Source organism: Nestor notabilis, unplaced genomic scaffold (assembly GCF_000696875.1).
Source record: "Nestor notabilis isolate BGI_N333 unplaced genomic scaffold, ASM69687v1 scaffold30701, whole genome shotgun sequence".
Lineage (NCBI taxonomy): Eukaryota > Metazoa > Chordata > Aves > Psittaciformes > Psittacidae > Nestor > Nestor notabilis.
In genome coordinates this window covers 1-9,337 of record NW_009913924.1, presented here as the reverse complement: position 1 = coordinate 9,337, position 9,337 = coordinate 1, and the positions used below count along the sequence as shown (strand labels likewise).

At 51.9% G+C, this 9,337-nt stretch overlaps 1 protein-coding gene across 1 annotated transcript in view; it reads right to left on the bottom strand.

The window, feature by feature from the left end:
• EWSR1 (EWS RNA-binding protein 1) overlaps nucleotides 1-7,361 on the bottom strand; it is a gene marked incomplete at both ends in the record, with an annotated part of 16,952 nt that extends 9,591 nt beyond the window's left edge. Inside the window, 5 exons of the mRNA XM_010023416.1 lie at nucleotides 49-235; nucleotides 4,620-4,637; nucleotides 5,046-5,169; nucleotides 7,066-7,117; nucleotides 7,325-7,361. Of these exons, the coding sequence (XP_010021718.1) occupies nucleotides 49-235; nucleotides 4,620-4,637; nucleotides 5,046-5,169; nucleotides 7,066-7,117; nucleotides 7,325-7,361 (418 nt within the window). The remainder of the gene's footprint in view (nucleotides 1-48; nucleotides 236-4,619; nucleotides 4,638-5,045; nucleotides 5,170-7,065; nucleotides 7,118-7,324) is intronic.
• Between the last annotated feature and the right edge of the window lie 1,976 nt (nucleotides 7,362-9,337).

Here is a 9,337-nt window from a genome sequence, read left to right as displayed (position 1 = left end):
CCCAAATCGTTTTGTTATTCCACAATTCTATGAGAAAATAGGTATTACCTTGTGGGAGCAGCTGCTGGTGGCTGCTGCCCGTAGGCCGGGTACGCGGGCTGGGTGCCGTAGGCAGAGGGTGCTGCGTAGGACGCCTGGGTGGTGGTAACCGTCGCGGTGTTGGTGTCATAGGGGGCTGTGCCGTATCCCTGCACGGGCTGGCTGTACGCTGGGGGGGCAGTCGGGGTGCTGTAACCTGCAACAGACAACCGCCCAACACTCGCATCAGGCTGGTGACCTTCCAACCACTGTGCTTCTGTTGGGGGTTCATCAGACCTCAGGTCCAGCATCGATTTTACCCCTGCAGGAACATCACAGATGAGCTGAAAACGATGGGCTGACCCACACCTCTCCTTGGAGAACCCCCTCCTCCCCTGGAAAGCCTCATCCCACAGCCCCAGCAACACCCTCACCACCCAAAACCACACTCCCAGGAGGTTTCTGGAAGCTGTATTTCAACCAGCATCCAAATGGGGTTTGATCACAGCTAGGGAAGCCCACGGCCGCTGTAATAAAGCACACACAGGGCACACTGAGGCTTCTGAACACAGGAAGGCTACCAAGCTCTGAAGTAAGAGAGTTGAAGAAGTACAGTCCCATCCTTTTGGCTTTCTTTGAGAAACAGAAGCATCAAATAGCACCAGCCTGGCTTGAGAAAAGTCTTCTGTGAGGCATTTAGGAAGTCTTATTTTAAATCACTCACTCTGGAAACAGAAGACAACACTTTACAGTTGCTTTAACTGAAGAGAAAGGTCAAAAAGATCACCCAGTGGTTTATGTACCTTCACTTTGGTTGGGATTTGCTTGGTTTAGGTAAAAAGCTTTGAGCTCATACCTTTATTTCAGACTAATTTTACAATATCCAAGATCCCAAAGCAGCTCCATTTAAATGAGTGTTTCCAGCACTGTGTAATCTCATTTGGCTTATCACAAGGTTGACCTGTCAACCTGGTACGAGCACGACGGCTTTTGATAGTCCAGAACCATGCAGGTGGGTTTTCAAACTATGAAATGGAGACTTCCATGAGAAAAATCAACTCCATAATTATCAGAATCAATAACTGATGGCAAAATGGCCATCAAATATCCTCTGCAAAAGCTGACTTACTACAAATACAGAAGATCGACTGCCAAAGAGCTCAGTGTCTGGGTCTTACTGACGTGACATTAAGGTACAAGTACGGTGGCAGCTTCTCCCCTTAGTTTTAACAACGATGGGACACGAGTGCCAGCCTCTTCCTCTAATTCTGCAGCAATTCAGGTAATTGTGCTGTGGCTTCTACTACAACTCCCTCATTTACAAAGCAAACGGAGTTCCAGTGGAATACAGAGTCCCTTCAGGAAGTGCCGCAGGACTTCCGCATCTCACTGTCCTGCTGCAAACCCAGGAGCCTTCCCAAGGGTGCTGGAATCCCCAGGAACAGGAAGGGAAGTGAGAGGAGGAAGTTTGCATCTACAGAAACCCCAACTTCAGCTTTCTGTCCCAAGTGCTGCTCCTGGAAAAGGGGGCTCCAAGGGGACACAAACCTGTCCCCTCCTGTCACCTGCAATAACCAGCCTAAAACCTGCTGCCACCACACTCCTCACAGCACCAGCCTCCTGCTGGACACCCCAGGCTGGATTCCACACCGCAGGGCTGCCACCCTGGACACATCAAGCTGGTCTCCCACTGGGAAACAATGTGCATGAACCACTATAACCTGTTTCAGGGTCAGTTTTCCTTTCTGCTGAGGGGTTCTCTGAAAGCAGAGTCCTGTTCTGAGTGTTGCTGAATGGGATGATGCTGAGAAGGACAGAATATGTGTGATTTGGAGCCTCAGACAAACTGAAACAGCCCAAACACTTCACTGTGAGCCACCACAGCATTTCATCAGAGAGCAGTGACACCAGAAGTTAAATGAATCCTTATTTTAACCAGCTGCAGCCTGACCACAGGCTAAAAAAGCATCTTGTTTGCATAAGTACAGCCTGCATAAGTGCTGCTGGAGCCACAGCCCTGCCCTGGGCTGCTCTGCCCAAACCTGGAGCCTTAGGGGTGGTCCCCCCATGCCTGGACCCCATTCTCAGCACTGTTATGGGCAGCACTAACCTCTCCCACCAAGCAAAGGAGGTTTTTGTGACCACTTGGAACAATCACGCTGACTTTCAATGCTTCAGCTCGAGATGGAGCTTTCCCTTTGTGTGAGTGTGCCCAGAGGGAAGGTTTTGTACCAGAGGACAGGCAGTGAGTGGTTTAACATCCTGCTGGGCTGCCACTTCATTCAACACTGAGTTTGGGTACTATGAAAACCCTCAAGAGGTGTGTTTTTGAGGGGGGCATTTACATGACACTTCTCTCTCCTCCCTCCACCAGGCAGTAAGAGAGTTGGGGAGTCTGCAGGGAAGAACTTGGATAACCTGCTTCAGACCTCCAGCTACGTGGCTCATTTCCACTCCAAGTATCCAAGCCCGCAAGGAAAACCCTTATCAAAGCATAGGAATCCTTTGGGAGGAGGGGAAGCTTCCAGGACTTGGTCCTCACAGAATACCAACTGGAAATGCTGCATTCAGAGAGAGGTTCGCTCTGAAATGAACAGGCTCCAGTTTCTGAAGGCTTCTCCCTGATGGAAGCAGCATTTAAAGGTACCCACAGGGGCTGTGTGCTAGTGAGGGGCTGGGGAGGGATGCTGCTTAAAGGAGGTCCCTATTTCAACACCTGAAATGATGCTCTGCCCCCAAACAACGTGGTTAGAAAGCCAACACGATCAGCAGCTCTCTCTTTACTCCTGGAATTCCTGCTGATACACCACAGTGATGAAAGAGCAAACCACAATCACAGATCCAATGGTGCCCATAAATGCCCTAACTCAGTTGGTGTCTGGAGGCTCCTGAACCCCTCTTCTCCACACAAAGGATGGGGTGGCTTCAAGACACCTTCTCCTACAGCCCTGGGGAGGGAAGCAGCATGAGCTGGGTGGTAACTCACCCCTTGGGCAGTCCAGGAGCCCAAGGCCGGATGGTAGCGCTGGGGTGGATGTGGTTTGAACTGCCCTGACCACAACAGCATCCTACCCCAAAACCAGGCTGTTCAGACAGAAAGAGGCACTTTGCTTTGAAGACCATCCCTCTGCCACAGCAAGGCAATGCCCAGGGGAAATAAACGGGGATTCACATGGAAAATGGCACGTCTCCCAGGGCACGGTGTGCACCCCAGGCAACACTTCAGGCTTTATTCAGCATGAGAGGCAGAGACCAGGGAGGGAGGAGGGCTCTGAGCACTGTTAGTGTTTGCACAGCTCGGGCTCCTCCAGGGGTGGGAGGAATAAACCCAACCTGGTGCTCAGCCTGGAGAATAACATCAACAGAGAAGCTGTGGCTGCCCCATCCCTGGCAGTGTTCAAGGCCAGGTTGGACACAGGGGCTTGGAGCAACCTGCTCTAGTGGAAGGTGTCTCTGCCTGCGGCAGAGGGTTGGGAATGGAGGAGCTTTAAGGTCCCTTCAACCCAAACCAGGCTGGGATTCCATGACTCTCCTCCTGGAAATCCCAGCTTAGCAAATACACTCTTAAGGGACAAGCCAAAGCAGCACCAGTGCAGCCTCCTGGGAGCCCTGCAGGACTGGAGCCTGGAGTAAGGATTAAAAGGCTCAAACGTTCCTAAGAAAGGAATTTTGGAAGTCTATAAATCCTTTCTGCTGCCAGTTGATGTCCATATGCTTTTAAATGAAAGGAAAAATCCCCTGGAGATGACCCACAGAGCTGCTGGCTGGAGGGTTCTGGGTCCCATTCCCAACTGCCAGCCAGAAATTTTCCTTATCCATGTAAAGACCTTAAATATTCAAAGTGCTGTGTACTGGAGAGGCTGTAAATTAACACTTTCTCTCCACCTTTTCCTTGTGAAGCATTCTTCAATGGATCCTGTGGCCAGACATCACACTGCCTGTCCTAGTGTTCCCTCGCTTTGGGAAGCATTTAAGACAGCTCCTGCTCTAACAGACACTAAAATGTCTCATGGCAAAGGCTGAATCTGCAGCAAACAGCGCCCAAAGTGTTACTTACAGGAAAATGTGGTTTCTTTCTCAGTTTGGACTATCTGAGTTTGAATATTCAGTCCATATGTACCAGAATTGAGCCGTGGCTCAGTAGTTTCTCCCAGACATTAAGGAATTCGGATGTACAAAACTCCAGCTCGGAACAGCTTACAGTGCATTAACAAACACAGAATCCCCGGATCCCAGCCTGGTTTGCGTTGGAAGAGAGCTTAAAGCTCCTCCAGCTCCAACCCCTGCCACGGGCAGGGACACCTTCCACTAGAGCAGGTTGCTCCAAGCCCCTGTGTCCAAGCTGGCCTTGAACACTGCCAGGGATGGGGCAGCCACAGCTTCTCTGGGCACCCTGTGCCAGCGCCTCAGCACCCTCACAGGGAAGAGCTTCTGCCTTACATCCACCCTAATTCTCCCCTGTTTAAGTCTGAACTCATTCCCCCTTGTCCTATCAACATGTGGCTGCACTGGAAATCCAAGTGTCACTAAAGGGTTAACCCCACAAGTTTACACAGGATGATCTAGCATTTCCTATGCAAGAGTAAGCAGGACAGTCAGACCTGTCCTGGTCCCTTCCACTGTGGGAAGCCCAAGGCAGAAAGCAGAGGGTTACACTACCAGGACAGGCCCCCATCATGCCCCCTGATGGGATTCTCATCAACCCAAGCACTGAGGACACTGCTTCCCAAGAGCCCACGCTCCAGGGGAGCACAGCTCGTGGTTGCTCTGCTCTAAGCCCAGCACTGCAGCCAGGATTGGTGCCAGCTTGGTTCCAGCAGGAACCAGCACCCAAAACCTGACGTGAACAGAAACCAGGCACCACCCACCTTCACATCACTGCAAAGCACCCTTGGCTTGAGGCAGGCTGGAGCTTGGAAGCACTTTCTACAGCACAGCATGGTCTGGGCTGGAGTTCCCCAAGGCACAATTCAGCTCAACTCCGCGCAGGGTGAAGCCCAGCCCTGCAGGCCCGGGAGGGCTCTTACCGGCGGGGGGCTGCCCGTAGGACGTGGCGTAGGCCGTCTGCCCGTATGTTGCGGTCGTCTGGGGCTGGGAGTAGCTGACGTCCGTGGGTTGTCCATAGGTTCCATAGCTCTGCTGCCCATATGTCTGCTCCAGAGAGGACACACAGTTAACTCCTCAACACGAGACGCTCGCTGGTGGTGCAGAGATACAGCCAGAACTGGGGATCTGTGTTACCTGAGGTACTGACAGCGACCAGAGCCAAGGTGACTGAGAAAAAGCTTGGTCAATGAGGTTGCAAAGGCAGCTCCTCAAGGCCAGGACCAGAGGGGCAGCCTCTGCTATTGTCCCATCACATCTCTGCTCTATCTAAAGCATGAGAGCACCCAGTTCCTCCTAACTGCCTGGGCACCCATCAGGCACCACCCAAGGCTAAAATGAAGCATGTGAGCGGGACTACTCAGGGGGCAGAACTGGAGGAAGTAAAACAAGTCACCTCAGTGTCAAACTCCTTCAGTGTTCACTAGAAGGAACCTCTTTAAGGTCTCAGTGAGGTTGTTCTGAATGTTGTTCATGTCCACCAGCTGATAGTTTGGAAAACAGGAGTTTGTGTAGGGACCCAAGGATGGAATCAGCGGCAGCATCCCAGGACTTGCCATCACAAACCATCCCTCTGACCACTGCTCCCATCCCGGTGCCTTTGCACTCAGTGAGGATCACTTCTGGAGCTCCTTTCAGGTCTGGACCATCTCTAAAGGATGGCTTCAGCCACAGTGATCCCATTGGATCTGTACTGGATTAACACAGCTGGTGCTGCAGTTTTAGCAGCTCCAGAGCTACCTCAGCCCTGTGCCATGGACCAGCCAACTTCCAACAGCTTCGTGCTGCCAGCAGTTTGGTTTGGGGTAAAACTCCAGTTCTAGCTCAAGAAGTGACAGAAAGACAGCCTTAACACCCAGATTCCCGAAGGGATTTCCCGACTCCTGTAAGAGCCTGAAACCGAAAGGCTTTGGGATCAAAGCCTGTGTTACTCCAGGCAGCCTCCCTCAACTCGAGAGTAGAAAGCACTGATCGGATGGAGCATGTCACTGCCTGTGGAAGCTCATGTCACCCAGAGGCAGGAAACACTGGGAACCTCCCATAGGATTTGTCTACAGCTGAGCTGAGTTAAGTTTAGTCTCCCACTAGAGGATGGAGTTGAAACCTTCTGCTCTTGCATTTGCCACTCTGCTGCACTTGGCCTGTGTAACCTCCAAGAGGTAGCAACGGTTCTGCCTCAAAATAGTCACTTGAAAGTTAAGTGTCAGCTTTGTTTAAGCTGACCCAAATGTCCAGACTAAACCTTTCCTCCTGCCCTAACACAGGTATTATTGGCACAGGGCTTTCCACCCTGTGGGAACAAGCAGCACCCTCACAGGTTGTGAGTGCAGGCAGGCAGGTACAGGCAGCCTGAACAGGCCCTGAGGGTAGCTCCTGCTCAGTGACAGTCCAACGCCAACAGTGGGGTGGGTTTAGAACACAGATGTGCTCTTGGGCAGCAGGATTTTCACTTCAAACAGAAAACATACTTGGGGTGTGCATCCAAACATGCTTTTAGTCACTTGGACTCTAAAGATTAAACATAAGCCTGGTTTAATTCATCTTTTACAGATCACCCTCACTCTGCAGCCCAGCTGAGCATTAATACTCTTAGCAACAATACCTGCAGGAAAGCCTGTTCCTCTTCCTCCTGCCATGTCCCAAATGGTATTTCCCCCTTTTCTGTAGGGTTTTTCTCTCCTACAGCACTGAGTAAACACCCACCAACACAGTGGTGTCACACACATGCTGAGAATGAGGCTTTTCTCATCCCCTTCACAACCCCCTTAGGCGGTGTGAACACAGAGGGGACCGCTAAGACTGATGCTGAGGGTGCTTTCACTTTAAGGAAGCACTGTGGGAAGCTACAAGACAACTCAGGTTCCTGAGAGGTGCTGCTATTTCCATGGAGGCTACAGGCAGAATGATGGCTCAGAGCCCTTACAAAGCCCTCCCGTGCGTTACCTGGGTGCTCTGTGCGTAGCCTTGAGCTGGCTGAGGTGCGTACGCGCTGTAGCTGTAAAATCAATTGAGACACATCATTTCTGAGCCATGCAAATGCATCACAAGGTGATTTTCATGTATCCCACTGGCTTCTGCTGAAATCTTATGAATCTAAGTGCTAAAGGATTGCCAAACACACCCGAGTTAAGCCTAAACTGCAATTATTACATGCTTACAGCCCATCATTTCCAAGCAGAGAGAAGACTGGAATGCTACTCACCCCTGCTGAGCTGCAGCTTGGCTATAGGTGCTATAATCTACAAGAGAAAAAAGAAAGGGGAATAAAAAGCTTGACAAAGGCTTAAAATGAACAGCATTAAGAGCACAGCAGCTGGAATTTCCTCCTGCAGCTTGGACAGAGCTGCTATAAACCTGGAAAGCCGCCTTCCACAGAGGGCAAGGTAAATGCACTTTGCGGTCCTTGGGGAAGCAACAAAACCTCTCTTCCCTCCATTGTTAACTGCTGTTTGCAGCAGCAACTTTGATCTCAAATGACCCTGCTTTAGTTTAACTGCCACCCTGGATGGCACCCAAAGGAGGGGGCAGGAGGGTGCTCTGCTTTGGAACAAAACAAAGGCTGTGGGCTCACACAACCCCCTCTCCTGGGTTCAAAGGGCCCCAGGTTGCAGGCTCTGGGGCTGGAGAAACCACCATGCTTCACTCCGGCTTGCAAGGACACCAACGAATGGTTGGGAAGCTCGAGCACTTCTCCCTGGAATGCCCTCCCCAAAGCCCCGAGCTTCAGAAACATCTCTCCTGAGGTGCTTTGGTGGTGGGAACGGAACACGGGTCCACAAGGCAGTTACGAGGTTGTGTTTGACACGATGACAGCTCCTAAACGTACATTTTCCCTCCAGATCACCAACAACTCCAAACACCTACAGCCAGGGATGAATCCAGACCATTCCAGCCAGACTCCAGCTCCCCCGGGACCACCGAAATCCCATGGAAGGGGATCAGGAATGAGCCCAGACCTCACTCACATCTGCTGCTCAGGCCATGATGGAGCTGGAGGCAGAAGATGGATGTTGGAGCTTTCCTCGGGCAGAGACAGGGGAAGGGGTTTGGTGTCTCGATCACAGCCCCACCTCAGGGTGCACTGATCCCCGTGAGGAACGTGAGGAGCCCCTTATGACATCCTACAGCCTCCACTCACCACTAAGGCTGGGAGGACCACTTGGATGCCTGCTCCCAACTGAGCACCAGGAATCGCTTTGACCAGCCTGGTTTCACACCCCAGAACCTCCTGTTTCTTAAGGATTCTTCCCTAATAAAGCTTCTCCTCCTCCTAATCCTCAACATGAGCTTCCAGCTTCCCCTCCTTCCCGCTTCCCTCTGCTGCTGCTGGAGCTCAGAGCCTGGAAACAAGGCCCTAAGTGCCCAGACTCTGGTGGTCCTTTAGACAGGTCTCAATTACTCTGCCCTTACACCACAGCGTAGAGATCCAAACCAGAGCCCAAGGAAGATCCCAGAACACCACACACTAAACCACCAGCAGCCAAAAGGATCCCACACTCCCAAAGGCACAGCAGAAGCTACTAAACCCCCCTGGCACTATTCCTGCTTTCCTCACATGTTGTCGTGTTTAGCACTGAAACACTCACTTGTTGAGCTTGGGGGTGCTGCTCTTTGGGTTGTTTTCTTTCAGTCCACACACAGCTCTAAGCTCTGCTCAACCCCGACTGTTAAAACCCCTTATGCCCATTCATAGAATCACGGAATGGTCTGGGTTGAAGGGACTTTAAAGCTCCTCCAGCTCCAACCCCTGCCACGGGCAGGGACACCTTCCACTAGAGCAGGTTGCTCCAAGCCCCTGGGTCCAACGTGGCCTTGAACACTGCCAGGGATGGGGCAGCCACAGCTTCTCTGGGCACCCTGTGCCAGCACCTCACCACCCTCACAGGGAAGAGCTTCTGCCTTAGATCCATCCTGAACTTCCCCTGTTTAGAACCATTCCCATGAATACTCAAGATTCCCCCTCACACACCTCCCCCTGCCTCCCCTTCCCCAGCCTGTTCCCCCTCCAGCCACCACAACCTCTGTATTCCCCAATGAACCCCGTTTTCTGCGCCCCATTGGGTTACCAGAGTCCTCCAAGCTCTTAAGAACACGGGAGGCTGCTGAGCACGGACCCCCCACGGTACAGACCCCAACCAACCTACCACCCTCTGCGGACGGTCTTCAGCTCAACACCCATAGAACCAAGTTGGAAAAGCCCTTCAAGCTCATCCAG